The 14,941-nt window shown below is 40.2% G+C and overlaps 1 protein-coding gene across 1 annotated transcript in view; it reads left to right on the top strand.

Moving 5' to 3' along the window:
- Positions 1 to 3,549, top strand: part of LOC106897149 (alpha-1-antiproteinase F-like) — a 12,327-nt gene extending 8,778 nt beyond the window's left edge. Inside the window, exons 4-5 of the mRNA XM_014957581.1 lie at positions 677 to 824; positions 1,993 to 3,549. Of these exons, the coding sequence (XP_014813067.1) occupies positions 677 to 824; positions 1,993 to 2,181 (337 nt within the window). The 3' untranslated portion in view covers positions 2,182 to 3,549. The remainder of the gene's footprint in view (positions 1 to 676; positions 825 to 1,992) is intronic.
- Positions 3,550 to 14,941: the final 11,392 nt, after the last annotated feature.

Below are 14,941 nucleotides of genomic sequence, written 5' to 3'. Positions count from 1 at the left end.
CCCGCCCCGAAAAAAAATAAAATTAATCAGACATTGGACTTAGAAAAAGAGTTATCTATTGTATAACTATTTTTCTGTCAATGTGCTTTTGTTTTCTTGTCATCCATACAATCACCCCCACATATTTTCCTGCTCCTTTGGTATATCTTTTTGTTTTCTCTGTCCTGATTTATATGACAAACACACAAGGCCAACATTGTTTTTTCAAAAGTGAACTGGGATGTGTTGGACTTTATGTGCCCAGCCTGAGACACCTAAAAGAATCTCTTTTCCTCTGTATCCTTAGAAAAGGGACATGATGAAGGTGCTTCCAGCACAATGCACAAAATACCACTAAATTCTGAAAATGTCAGATGAAGATCCCTAGGGAGGTACAGATGGACTGTTGTGCTGAATGATCATTGGGTCAATCTCCCTGATCATGTGTTGGCTTACTGCAGACTGTGAGCCAGCAACATACAGCCCTGTCCTCTCAACCAGTCTTCTAACATTGTTATATATTTTTGCTTCTCCCAAAATTAATGTCATCATACATCTCCCAGGTAGGTTAGAGAGAGCCTGCAAGCGAACTGTCTTTAGGGAGAAAGCAAAACGAGTTTGTATCTCAGAAGTCTGCTTTAATACTGTGATATCTGATCAAAAGTTTCACCATATTCTTGCACTTCTTTCCTGGCAGCTCAGCAAATGTGTATATCCCGAAATTCACTCTTTACGGGACATATGACCTAAAAAACGTATTATACAAAATGGGCATCATGGACGTATTCACTGATAAGGCTGACCTGTCTGGGATCACTGGGCAGCCCCAGCACAGAGTTTCCCAGGTAAGTTATACTCCTTGTTTTATGGGCCCATGGTTATTGATACTTGCATCACTTTCTTTACAACTATTCATGATTCAAAACTCATGTAAATAGGCTTTGCTTCACATGAAAAGGCAGCTGTTGGCATAGAGAACATTTTGTCTATGTTACTTGCGCTGTCAGTGCAATTGAGTTGGAGCAGGTTAAAAGTCTGTAATTTTTTAATCTAGGAGGCCTTTTTGATGTGTGTAGAGCAACCTTATAAAAAAGATATGACCAAATCATTATCTGTCCACACCTTGGTACCTTCCTGTGGCGTGTTGTTACAGTCATTACACTGCTGCTTCTCTTTGCGTCTACCTTCTTTAACCTGCCTCTGGGCAAGTAGGGAGCTGTAGGATGTATCGCTGCTTGTGTTTATTGGAGGGGAGGGGAGAGGAGAAACACTTGTTGCCTTTAAACTATTTGGGGGAAAGGAAAATGCAGTTATGAAAAACATTTGGCTTCAAGCATGTGAGCAATGACTCTTGTTAGTGCCACGCACAGGCAAAAGCTACAGGTAAATCCTCCTTCAATAAACCTAGCATTTAAATCTGACGGTCAGTGCAAATTTCATTTTCTAATTTGAACAAAACAATGGCTCTCATGACCTCAGGTGGAAGTTAGTGAATTCAAGTCTGTGAATGTCTTGATTTTGCTAACTAAACTTACATGATTCTCTGCTCTAGCCTTACATTTCTGACTCTTCTCTGCTCCCCTTTTTTCCAAGACATTGAGGAACATGGGAAACACAATTTCAGGATGCCATTCATTGTGCTAATCTGTGTGCTAATTCTTCAGCTATATGAACTTCTAATAGATGGTTAAATATGGTCTTGGTCTCTTAACCTTTAGTCTAGCTCCACAGATCTGCATGAATGGGAACAGGGAATAAGAAAAGAAATAAAGCAAATGATTCACCAGCAGGGATGTGCCCCTCCACCAGCAATGAGCTTTTACCCTCTGGGAAAACTATGCTGCATGTAGCTTGCTGATTTTTTTTTTTCCTGTCCATGTGCAGTGGACTCACACCTGTCCATCTGATGCTTGTTTCTTACCAATAACAACTTCAGGGCTTTTTAGCTCAAGTGCTTATTTAGGTGACTAGCTTTGTACCCCTTTGACTTGTAACATATCTGCTTCTTCACAGGCTATTCATAAGGCTGTGGTAAAGGTGGATGAGACTGGCACCGAAGCAGCAGCTGCCACAGGCATGGAAATAGTGCCTATGTCTGTTCCGGTTACCATTACATTCAACAGGCCCTTCCTAATGGTCATAACTATGGAGAACAATATACTCTTCATGGGAAAAATTGTGAACCCTCTGAGAAAAGATTAAGTTGATGTACATGTGAGGTATGCTGTGATCCCACTGTTGAATCAAGTGTTTGACCTGATGAGTATGGCATGGCTATGGAGGGCTCTCCACCTCCTACCTAATGTTCACTGTTTTTTGTAGATGAGACTTGTCATCAATTTAAATTATCATAGTTGCATGTTTGTTTGGGCCTTGGTTTTTTTTTTAATTTTTTTTTTTTTTAAGGTTGCATTCAGGCAGAACTGTCATTAGATCTGGGACAAAACAGGCCTGTGTGATACTGACAGCACAGATACATCTTCTAGCAGGGAAGATGAGGAGCATGTGGGTGGAGAGGATTATGTAAGCCTGCTTCTTCCCTCACAGCTGCCTTCTCGCTTTTTTTTTTGCGTTGACTGACAAATGGATACAAGTTACGGCACTTTCCTACTTGTGCCCGTTTTCCTACCAACATGAAGTTTATATCTAGCATAGATCTTGACACGCATAATGCTTATTACCTTGCATAGTACCATTGTTGTCCAGTGAGTCTGTTACATCCTTGCCTTTCAGCTGTTGTCCCAGCTAGGCTGCTGCAAAGGGGTCACAGAGAAGGTGTGTTTTTCCCCTGCAGATATATACTGGCCTGCCCACTCTTTCTGTGAGAGTTTACAGTCCAGACTCATACCAGGGCAAATGTTGGAGGGTCTAAGATTTGGCTCTAAGAAAAGAAAAGTAGATCAGGTCTCTGCAGTTTAGTACCCTGGAGCCAACCTTTATGAATCAGATATACAGCTCAATGCAGCCAGAAAACTAACCTATGCCTGCACCTAAAACAACTTCTAGAAGCCCCCAAGCAGCAGGAAACACAAACCCTCTCCCACTGGTGCCAGTGCCTGTACCATTACCATCTGGCCCTGGGAGATCACCCATTGTAGTAAGCACCATTCCAGTATTGTTTGTAGGATCAAACACCCTACCTACACCTATACCCCATAAGTGACACTTACCATGTCTCTTTACATAACCCCTTCTGTTCCCAGACTGTCCAGTAATACAACATTGGTACTCTGTTTCTCCTCTGCTTCATGGTTAGTATAGCCACAATATTATAAGGATCTGTTTTCACTATTAAGATGCACAATATTAAAAGTTACATTCATAATGCACATGCTTATTTATTTTTTCTTTTTTACTTTCCTACCTATTTTTTCCTCTATTTTTCACAACATCGATAATTATTTTCTTTCTTTCCTCATGCTCATGGTATATATCTGAACTCTGGTTGCAGGAGGGGTAAATCATTGACTAAAATGGGTTCGTCTGTTAATAGGTATTAAGCATTAACACCAGTCTTTGTACAGCCTTGAAATATGCAGACAAATGTACTACGGTAGAACAACAATGAATAAACATGACATTAAAAAGTTTCTAATTTTGCTATTTTATTTCAGTTATTCTAAGTCTTAAGTATGGTTCAAGTAGGTTTTTTTGACCGGTGTCAACAAAAAGTTATTAATATGCTGCCCAGATATATATTAGATCAGCACGGTAATGCTAGTAATAAGCTTCAGAAAGCCCTCTGTCTTAGGCTGGAGCAGTAAAACCCTATCCAGCACACAGGATGGTATCTCTATTAGGAGAAGAACTTGCTGTGAAGGTTCAACATTTCTTTGATGCAGAAATATTTATTTCAAAGGCTACAGACAGCATCCTGCTTCTAATCTATCAAGTGTGTAGCTTCATGTGTATCTCATCTCTCTTCTAAAGGGTTCTCTCTTGACTCCCTCTAATAGCTATGTAACCAGTCTTGGCATGTGTTTTGAGCTGTGGTTCCTGATATTCCATAAACAGGATATGGACCATCTAGATCATAAATTTTTAATAGATTATTACAGGAAAACAAGAAAAGTGCTTAGGAGCTATAAGCTTTTTGTGGATGACCCTTCTTCCAAGTTAAAATCACAGAGAAAAAAGACTCTTCTGTGTGGCATTCAAATCAGGCAATAAGTAAGAATAAATTTAGTATTTCCCAAACTGAAAACTAGATGTACTCATCATGTACATCACTGGAGCCACAACAAATCTTGACAGAAGTTATTTTTCTACAGGTTCTTACAGATGTTTGTAATTTATGTTGATATAGAGGTACTGCAGATCTTGCTAGGTCATAAGCAGTTTTCTGACATAAACAGATCTTGCAGCTTGCTTTCCTGTAAAAATGCATAACAATGCTTTTAGATATAAATCCAAAAAAACTAACTTAAAAATGAATAAAAATAGGCATATCTACACAGCAAAGTAAATTTGGATTATGAGGAAAAACTTCAGAAAATAGGAGACATGATCAAATTGAGGAATGCCCCCCACTAAAAAGAAGAAACCCACAACATTACACCTCAAACTATAATAAGATAGGACAAGGACAACTTTGAGAAAAGAAATATTGCAGCAGCTATAGCCTATAATAATATATTCTTTTTCAAAGACATCAGAAACCTGCCAAAGAGCCTGAGGGGCCAGTAGATGTTCAAAGTGTAAAAGAAATATTCAAAGGGGGTATTGGGAAAACAGAAAAGCTCAATCCATTGCACATGTTCTTCCCTTGCAATGGTTGAGCCTGAGCACCTATTTCAAGTTCAACTAACAGTAGAAGAGATTTAGAAAAAAAAAATCAAAGAACAACAAATTGCCAGGGCTGTTTCGGATGCATGCAAGAGCTCTTAGCTGTCTCAAGAAGAAAAATGTTAAGCTTTCCACTGCATCAGTTAGACTGGTTTTGCTGTAACAGAGTAATAAGAAGTGACAAATGTGACAAAAAAATTCAAAAATAAAAGATGCAAGTGAGCATGCAGTGAATTGCAGAACAGTTAGTCTGACTGATATTTTGGAAACTGTAGAATTTCTAGTTGCATGGATAAATAGGACAAAATATTGAAAAACTAACGTGATTTCCATAGAATCATGAAATTGTTTATGTTGGAAAAGAACTTTAAGATCATTGAGTCCAACCATCAACCTAACAGTGCCAAGTTCACCACTAATCATAGAGTCATATAATCATTTTGGCTGGAGGAGAACTTAAGGATCATCAAGTCCAATTGTTAACCTAGCACTGCCAAGTTACCACTAAACCTGAGCACCACATCTACATGTCTTTTAAATACTTCCAGTGATGGTGACTCAACCACTTCTCTGGGCAGCCTGCTCCCATGCTTGATAACCTTCCAGTGAATATAATTTTCTGAATATCCAATCTAAAACTCCCCTAAGCGAAACATGAGGCCATTTCCTCTTGTACTATTGCCTGTTACATGGGAGAAAAGACTCACCCCCAACCCTCCTTTCAGGTAATTGTAGAGAGCAATTTGTCAGGCTAAACAATCCCATTTCCCTCAGCTGCTCCTCATAAGACTTGTTCTCCAGACCCTCACCAGCTTTATTGCCCTTTTCTGAACACACTCCAGCATCTCAATGTCCCTCCTTGTAGTGAGGGACCTAAAACTGAATGCAGTACTCAAGGTGGGGCCTCATCAGTGCTGAGTACAGGGGGACAATCACTTCCTTAGTCCTGCTGGCCACACTCTTTCCAATACAAGCCAGGATGCTCCTGGCCTTCTTGGCCACCTTGACACACTGCTGGCTCATATTCAGCTGGCTGTTTACCAACACCTCCAGGTCCTTTTCTGCCAGGCAGCTCTCCAGCCACTCTTCCCCAAGCCTGTAGCGCTGCATGGGGTTGTTGTGACCCAAGTACAGGACCTAGCACTTGGCCTTGTTGAACCTCATCCCATTGGCCTCTGCCCATCAATTCAGCCTGTCCAGATACCTCTGTAGAGCCATCCTACCCTCAGGCAGATCAACACTTCTGCCCAACTTGGTGTCATCTGCAAACTTACTGAGGGCGCACTTGATCCCCTCATCCAGATTATTGATAAAGATTTGACAGAGAACAGGCCCAAACACTGAGCCTTCAGGAACACCACTTGTGACTGTCTTCCAACTGGATTTAACTCCATTCATCACAATTCTTTGGTCCCAGCCATGCAGCCAGTACATCACCCAGCTAAGCGTGTGCCCATCCAAGCCATGAGCAGCCAGTTTCTCCAGGAAAATGCCATGGGAAATTGTGTCCTAAGCTGTCCTGAAGTCTAGTTAGACAACATCCACAGTCTCATCCACTAAGTGGGTCATCTTGTCATAGAAGGAGATGAGGTTAGTCAAGCAGGACCTGCCTTTCATAAACCTGTGCTGACTGGGCCTGATCACCTGGTTGTCCTGTATGTGCCGCACGATAGCTGCCAAGCTGATTTGCTCCATAACCTTCCCAGGCACCAAGGTCAGACTGACAGGCTTGTAGTTCCCTGGATCCTCCTTGTGGTCCTTCTCGTAGATGGGCATCACATATGCTATCTTTCAGTCAACTGGGACCTCCCTGGTTACCCAGGACTGCTATTAAATGATGGAAAGTGGCTTGGCAAGCACTTCTGCCAGCTCCCTCAGTACCTTTGTGTGGGTCACATCTGGCCCCATAGATCTGTGTCCCTCTAAGTGATGTAACAGGTCACTCACCATTTCCCCTTGGATTATGGAAAGGAAGATTCATTCTGCTCCCTGTCCCTGTCTTCCAGGTCAGGGAGCTGGGTACCCAGAGAAGAACTGGTCTTACTATTAAAGATTGAGGCAAAGAAGACATTAAGTACCTCAGCCTTTGCCTCATCCTTGGTCACTATGTTTTCCCCTCATATCCAATAAAGGATGGAGGTTCTCCATAGTCCTCCTTTTGATGTATGCATAGACAGGTTGACGTATGTATAGAAACATTTTTTATTGTCTTTAATAGCAGTAACCAGAATTCTTTACCAAAGAAATCTTTGAAAGAGTTGATGTGTGTGGATTACAATGGTTTGATTGCTATATTTCCAATAGTTCAGAAAAAAAGATAAGATTCCTCAATGAAGGATCTCAAAAAAACCCCAAGATAGTAGGGAGGGAAGACCCTTTATAAGAAATAAGTTCAGGCAGGTGTTATTCAGAGAAGTCAGAGATCATGTGGGACTTTACTGAATTGTGAGATGACCCATTTTGTTGTTAGTGCCACCTTGTTCATGGGTAGGGGTCTCTTGGAACTCAGTGACTGCCTGATAAAATGGTGCAGTGGTCTCTTAAGTTAGGCATTGCCACTCAGAGATTTCACAATGATGCTGGATAGGCCACTGAATATGTCATCTCCATGCTCAGTGCTGGTGAAAAAGTAAAGCAAGAAGTGAGAGATACAAACAAAGGAAGAAAGGAAACATCAGTGTGCCTCTGTGCCATTTTATATGGCTTGTCTAGTAAAGTTATCTGTACATATACTGTGTATCTATGGGCTCAACTCAGAGCCAAAGCCTAAGCGTTTATTTCCTTTTGCTATGTCTGAGGGTGTCTAAGACAACAGTATGGAGCTGGCAGTTAAGAGCATTTTTATTTCCTCAATTAACAGCAACACTTCTATCACCTCAGTGGTTCAGTAGGAAATAACTAAAAATTACAGCAGACTTACATGACTCAGTAGTTTAGGAGCATTCATTATAAAAAAATAAGTGTGTTTTTTTGATAGTTTACAAGGGTATTTTTATGACTTCTTTGAATGATTGAAGTAGGTGAATTAACATTTGTAGCTTATTTGCAGTTTTGATTCTTTTTACAATCATTGATCATACTTTTTATGGTCACGTGATTGCCTTGCCATTTACCACTGTACCCTCAAAAAGACTCTAACTAGATCTATCATGTCTCTTATTTAATGTTTCTGGGTTTTGTTCTTTAGTTCTCTGACAAATATATATATGTGTATTACTGGGAACATCTCCTATCTCCAGTGGGAAAACTAGCCTGTTTTTTCTCATCAGATTCATACCAAACTTTCCCATTTAAAAATAATTTTTTAAAATGTGAATTAGCTCTCGGTATACCAGTTCTAAACTATTTTTCCTCTAGATCTATTACTTTATATGACAAATCTCTTTTTAGTTCATGAAAAAAAGACAAATGAGAGTAAAATTCTGAGTGGCAAAATAACAACTTCCTCATTGTTTTGGTACCCTACAGCTACTGCAGAAGTTTTTTCCATCCTGCCTGAAAGAAATAAGTGCTTGATCTAAACTTTATTGTAAAGAATTTCTTTCCAGTCAGTCATTTTCTACAACAGCCTTTAGATAGCACCCATAGTCCCATATTGGTATTATCTTCACGTCCAATAAATGACATTTCTTTCCCAAGGGAATTTTCCAAAGATGTGGCAAAAATTTAAAATCTCAACAATTTTCTTGATGGTCCATTTTATTGGTAAATGATAGAAAAGTTTACCCCTTGATAGCATCTTATTAGATAAAAGTTAGTGTGGAACATTTTCATCGTTTCTATTTGAAAATGTTGACAAAGCCACCAAATTCCTGAAAATGTTCTGATTTCTCTGACTCTGCTTTCTTACATAAAATTGCTCCCTTAGACAACTTCCAAGAAGTTTCTCTGAGAAAGCATTTTTAAGGGGGACAATAAGGACTAGAGGAAGAATCTGGGTACTTGCACAATCTGGGAAAGTTTCTCAGATACAGAAAAATGTTGAAGTGAACATTTGTGAAGTAGTCTGTAAGAAGTAATAAAACACTGAAGTAGTCGCTCAGTTATTAGCCTACTACCATCAAGGATGAAGTAGGGACCCCCAGCTCAAAGGATTTATTAGCTTCTTAGCTTTGGCTGCCCACTGAGTGTCCATGGAGCAGCAGTAGAAATAACTGGTTTTACAGTAAACTATGAAGGGAAATGTTTTTAGAACATGCTGGTAAAAAATGCCTCCTTTGGAGAGGAGTGAATCCCCTCTTACCTATTCCAGCTTTGCTGCATTATGTTTCTGGTGAGGAGATCCTAGTCATTGTTCTTCATAAATTACCTCAGGAGAGATCTCAATAGTTCAGAGATCTCCGAAGAGCAGGGGATGCTAAGTGTCATCTGTGCTGTAATATTTGGGTGTTGGGTTTGGAGTTATAGTAATTATGAGTGTGGAGGCGAATTAGAAAAACAAACGTGTTTGTTCAGAGATTAATTCAATCATCATTAGTGTGAGAGCTGGAGCATTCACAAAGGCCGGAGACCAGTTCAAACTGGTTCTCATAATCCCCACCCACCTAAGTTCTACCACAGCCATTAATTTAAAAGCATTGCATCATCAAGGAAAAAAAAAAATACTCTCACTGGCTGATCAATGAACCTGAGAGCAGGACATCGTCACCTAGAAGTTCTTGTGACCTGATTAACCTTGTTACTCTCTACAGCTGAGCCCCATTCTTTCTGACCCCAGCCCCAAGAGTGCCATAATGCTCTGCTGCTCTATCAGAGAAGACATCTGGTGTTCTATGAAAATCAGTCTGGGCTTTCCCTGGTCCCTAAAAGTTGACTTTTGCTCTTGTTGTGACCCCTTTGGGAATGCCTTCCTTCATGATTCTTCAACAGGCTCTATTGGCCATTGGTCTCCAAGCTGACGGAGGGAGCAGGGGGTAGAGGCATGGTGGGCCAAGGAGTGGTCTGTAAGTGACTGCAGGTGATGTGAAGAAAGGCAGGAAAAGAATGTCAGAGGAGATATGAGTGTGCAGGAGCCAACGCTCGACAGGATATTGACTAATTTGAGGTAGGAAAATTTTGATCTGTACTGAAATAGTCACGATTCCAACAGTTTTCTGCTAAAACTAAGAAAATTGAGATGCTTGTGAAATGACTCATTACATGGAAATAAGTCTTTTTTTCCTTGTCTGCATATTAATCTTGAGTAAGATTTTTAAAAGCTCTATGGTGGTGTCCTAAATCTTCTCCCAACAAAGTTAAAAGCTGTGGTGGGAACATAGTTTAATCTACACTATATCCATTCAAAATAAAATTGAAATCTGCCTCCATTCTGCATTTGTTCCCTGATGGACTCCTATGTTTGTACCCTCATTTTCAACAGAGCAGTTCTTACAAGGAGTAATAAACAAGGTAAATTGCCTCCATGGCTCACAAGACCACTTTCTGGGTCCTTTCTTTGAGCATTAGCCAAAATCCATATTGTGTGTTTGGGCAGCTGAGCTTCTGAGTCACAGAATAATGTCATTACTGTTTACTTCAAGCCACTTTGATCAACCTTTCTTGATCAGTTGCATGATTAAAGGTAGGTACTTGATTTGGTATCGCTCAGGAGTACAGAGGAGCAAAAGGAAACAATTCAGGTGAGATGGTCCTAGATAGCAGGGTCAGTGGACCAAATAGGAAGGCGAAGAACTTTTTAATGAAGGCTTTCAAAATAATGTTAGTTGCTTAAGTCTTGAATTACTCATTGGGATGGTTCTTGTTAACTATATTTTCATGTTGTATAGACACACATTTATTACAATTTTAAGTACTATATTGCTGTTGAAAACCCATCATTAATTGATTAATTTCTTTCTTTCTTTAACGCAAGAACATTATTAGGAAAGAAGGATGGGCCAGTAGTTACACAGCATTGGGCTGGGACTTGGGAGTTTCTGCCTCCCTTCCTAGCTCAGTCACAGGTTCACTTTGGGTAAACTTAACTTCCTGTCTGCTTATAGCTGGCCATTGAGGGTGATCATCCTTCCATCCTTTGTTTAAACAGTCAGAGCGTGATTCAGGTGCCTTGCCATAGGGAAATAGTATGATTTTAAAAGCACTACACTGGACTGGCAGTAGATGAAGAGGTTCAGGTGAAACGATCTCTGCTGGTATGGTGCTTGGGTCAAACGGGAAGGTGAAAAATAACTTTTTAGTGAGCACAATGATCTTATTCCTTCTCTATTTTCCTGTACCAAACTCTTGTGTTGTACGTACTGGAAACAGATATTTGCATTTTCTAGTCATGAATGAAAAAAACTTCTGGTAAAAGGGTTGGCTTGGGCAGTGCCCTGTGGTACATGCAGATCATTAATACTTGTAATTTATGTGTGCTTAATCGCCTCTCCCCGTGTTGTAATGTACCTAAGTATCTAGCACCTCTTGGATGCAAGAATGAAGCACACCAGGAAAGAAGACTTCTGGAAAGTCCAGAGGACTTTTGATGGAAGCTTACAACTGAGGAACCTTTCTAATTTCACTTGGAAGCTGTATAAAGCTGCAACCTGTAGACCACTGATTTTGAAATTGCGTATCATTGCTACCAAGGGAGGTGCCACGTTACCAACCTGATAAGAAATGATCTTGTCTTCATTAAATTCAATAAAGAACTGAAATAATGCTTAAGGCCATTGAAAGTAACTTTTTATTTTCATGTCATCTTAATCTCAATGAGGAAGTTAGATGTGTCATTTTTATTTTACAGATGAGAAAACTGAAGCCCATCAGACGACATTAGTGTCCTGGTTTCAGCAAAGATGGAGCTAATTTTCTTTCTAGTAGCTGCCATGTTTTGGATTTATTATGAGAATACTGTTGATAACATGTACTGTCTAAGTAAAGTTTACATTAGTCAAGGGCTTTTTCAGCTTTCCATAGGAGCTGACAAGGAGCATAGACAGCACAAGCTGGCCAAAAGAATATTCCATACCATAGACACCATGCTCAGTAAATATATGGGGGTTGGCTGAGGGGGAAGGAACCCTTGTTTGCTGCTTAAGATGGACTGGGCAATGGATTATTGGGTGGTGAGAGCAACTTGTGTTCTATCACTTTATTTTGTATCTTCTTTTACTGTAATTATTTTTTTTCCCTCTTCCATTACTGTTCTATTGAACTGTCTCTGTCTCAGCCCACGAGGTTTCCCCCCAGCTTCCTTTTCTTCCTCTTCTCCCTACTTTATGAGGTTGTGAAGGGAGTGAGGAGTGATCAAGTGACTGCATAGTCCTAGTTACTGGCAGGGGTTAAACCACAACAGTTAGTGATGTTCCCAAGGTCAAAGCTGAGCTGCTCAACAGAGCTAGCAGCCTATCTTGAATTTTCAACCCAGTGGTTCTCTCATCACGCAGTCCATCTCATCCTGAAGTCATTCCAGTATCTTGAACAGTATTTGGGCAATGGAAAATATTATTTGGGGGGGATAGAAGGAAAATGAAACGGAATGCATACTGTTCTTTCAAAAGACATCTGTTGGAAATCATTCAGATATGCAAAACTCAGGAAGCTATTTTGATATTAATATTAGTATTACAGAAACACTCAAGTCGGAAAAGAAACTCCATGGTGAAGCTGTTACATGCAGAAATAATGGAAAACAAGCCTTCTTTTGAAAGTTTCTGGGGTCCGATAAACATTTCTAACGTTAGAGCAACCTGCCTACTGTCCTTCTCCTTTTTCAGGAGGGATCAAGTCTGCTGTAGGTCCTGTGTCATCTCTGTCATCCTGCACACTTCCAAAGCCACAGAAGGTCTAGTTGTTATTGGTGTACCATACATATAACGCATCTGCTACATTTTAGTAGGTAATTTGTAACGGGCGTCGGCTTTCCAACCGAAAAACGGTGATGAGTGTTAACTCATGGTCATTGCCATTGGTACAGTATATATTTTTTTCAATTCTAGTCCCTGCTCTCTAGTTAGTGTACACATATTATTAGTTATGCTAATTCAAAGGAAATACAGTTCTGTAAGCAGAACTCTCCCCTCCTCAGGAATGTTCTCATCACTATATACAGGTTGTATTTCATCCCCATTTCACATTCCCTTTCTAAACTAATGAATTTTGCCTTCGTGGCAGAACGGTGGAGGGGATGCTCCAAGAATTATGGAATGACATGACATGACCACTGTGGGCAGATCAGGTCTTTTTTCTTCCTTATATAGCTCATCCAGACTGGAAGAACCGTAATTCACCAGACATGCGTACATCTTCAACCTTAACAATTTTCTCAGCACTCTGACTGCCTGATCCTTCCCAAAGACTATTAAATAACCCAAAACTATCAGGGGGAAGGGAGGGGAAGGCAGCGTCCATTTCCTCCCTAATTTCACACTAAGTTTCCTTCATATTGCTGCTATGTCAATATACTTGTCTTCTATGCACTTTACACTTAGAAATCTTTGTGTTCCAAAGACAATAGATCTAAAGGGATACAGATTTTTTTGATATTTGAAGTAAGCTGTGTGTCTGTGACCCTTAATCCCAGAACAGCTATTATTGTTGCTAAATTGACAGGGAAACTATAGTTTCCTGACCTGAGGTGTAGAAGCATAACAAAAACATTGGACAAGTTGAACAGTTCTGTTGTCATCGAATATGCCGGCCATTGGTTAAGAAAGATCTCCTTAAACCTGCTTCAGAATGATTTTTTCAAAACAAAACAAACGGGCAGGAAGCTGCTTGCAAGATGCTGGTTAATGCATGAAATATTATATGTGTCTATTTTGTCTAAAGAAGTAAAAATGTGAGTTGAGGTGTGGTATAGATAATGACCTACATGAAGTACAAAGCAGTATTCTGGACTTTTATTTCTACAAAAATAAGTAGTAGAGAAGCAAGATCTAGTTCAGCAGATGATTGATCAGTATAAACCTGGTTAATGTGGTTTCATGACATAGTTTTAGAGTTGAAATTGTGGTCAGTAGAGAGGTGGGACTGTAAATGGCTCGTGGCAGTACATGGTACAGCCGGCACGCGGTGTTCATCATTTTAATTTAAAGCTGGTGTAGCACCTTATTGCTGCTGCTCTAATGAAATGCTAGCAAAATGCCTTGTTAAAGTGTAGCTTAATATTATTAAAAACAAAACAGTAATTACAAGGCCCCACAAATGAAAAAAAAAAAACAACCAAAAGGCTTATAACTATTTTGTAACACAGTTTGTCCTTGACCCCCATGATCTGCCATTCTCCTAGGTTTTGATGAGTGAAATACACTCTGTGTTTGTTACAGTTCACAGCCAGAATTGGAGGGACCAAGTAAAAAGGAAAGGGGGAAAAAGAAACAAAGAGGAAAACAAAGAAGGGGAGTGTCAAGGAAAGGTTTATCTATGTTCTGTCTCCATGTTTATCTATGTTTGTAATGACAAAATTACACACATGAGTAAACAAGTACAAAGGAAAAAGAGTCGTCACAGATGGGGAAATGTATTTCATGTCACCGCTCAATCATGGTCTTTGTTAATGGGAAAAATTCGGTCAGCTTGACCCACTAGCATTTTATTCCTGTTGGAAAAGCTTAATAGAAACAAGCAGTACTTTATTTCATTCCAACAATTTAAATTTGTGTGAGAGGGACAAGGAGAAGAAGTGAGTGTGCACATGTACTATGTGCTTGTGTGGGAGTAGAGAAAACAGCTTGCTTCATGTATTCCCACCAGGTGCCCGGGGCACTGACTCAGAGGCACACAGAACTGAGATGTATGAAGGGTCCACATCAGTCAGAGTAGGAAACCCATCAGGGAAACGTGTCTATCACATGCCCTCTCAATGGCGTGCAATTACAGTTGGATTGAGAAGGTACAGGCAATTAGTTCGGAGTTCATATTCAGGCTAAGGATCAGGAGGCAGATTTGGTCTGGTCAGACTTGCGGCAGCACTGAGGTGCTGTGGTGTGTGGCTGTGAGGTCCATGTGTGCTTCAGCACAGCACAGAAAGTCTGACTTCTGGCACCAAGAGTTAGCATCTGCTTCCAGTGGTTCCAGGCATAACCTCCTGGTTTCCAGTAGGGCCCTAAGTACACATCCTTTGCCCCTAAGCTCCTCTACATGGTCAGAGGCAACAGATAGAAAGTCACAACTGTGATTCAGATGGTTGAATATCGTCAGCTCCATTGGCTGAACTGGGGAGATGATCCTTGGAAACCCTATTTCATCAATGTTT

Source organism: Calidris pugnax, unplaced genomic scaffold (assembly GCF_001431845.1).
Source record: "Calidris pugnax isolate Ruff unplaced genomic scaffold, ASM143184v1 scaffold211, whole genome shotgun sequence".
NCBI lineage: Eukaryota > Metazoa > Chordata > Aves > Charadriiformes > Scolopacidae > Calidris > Calidris pugnax.
This window is presented reverse-complemented; position numbering and strand designations above follow the sequence as displayed.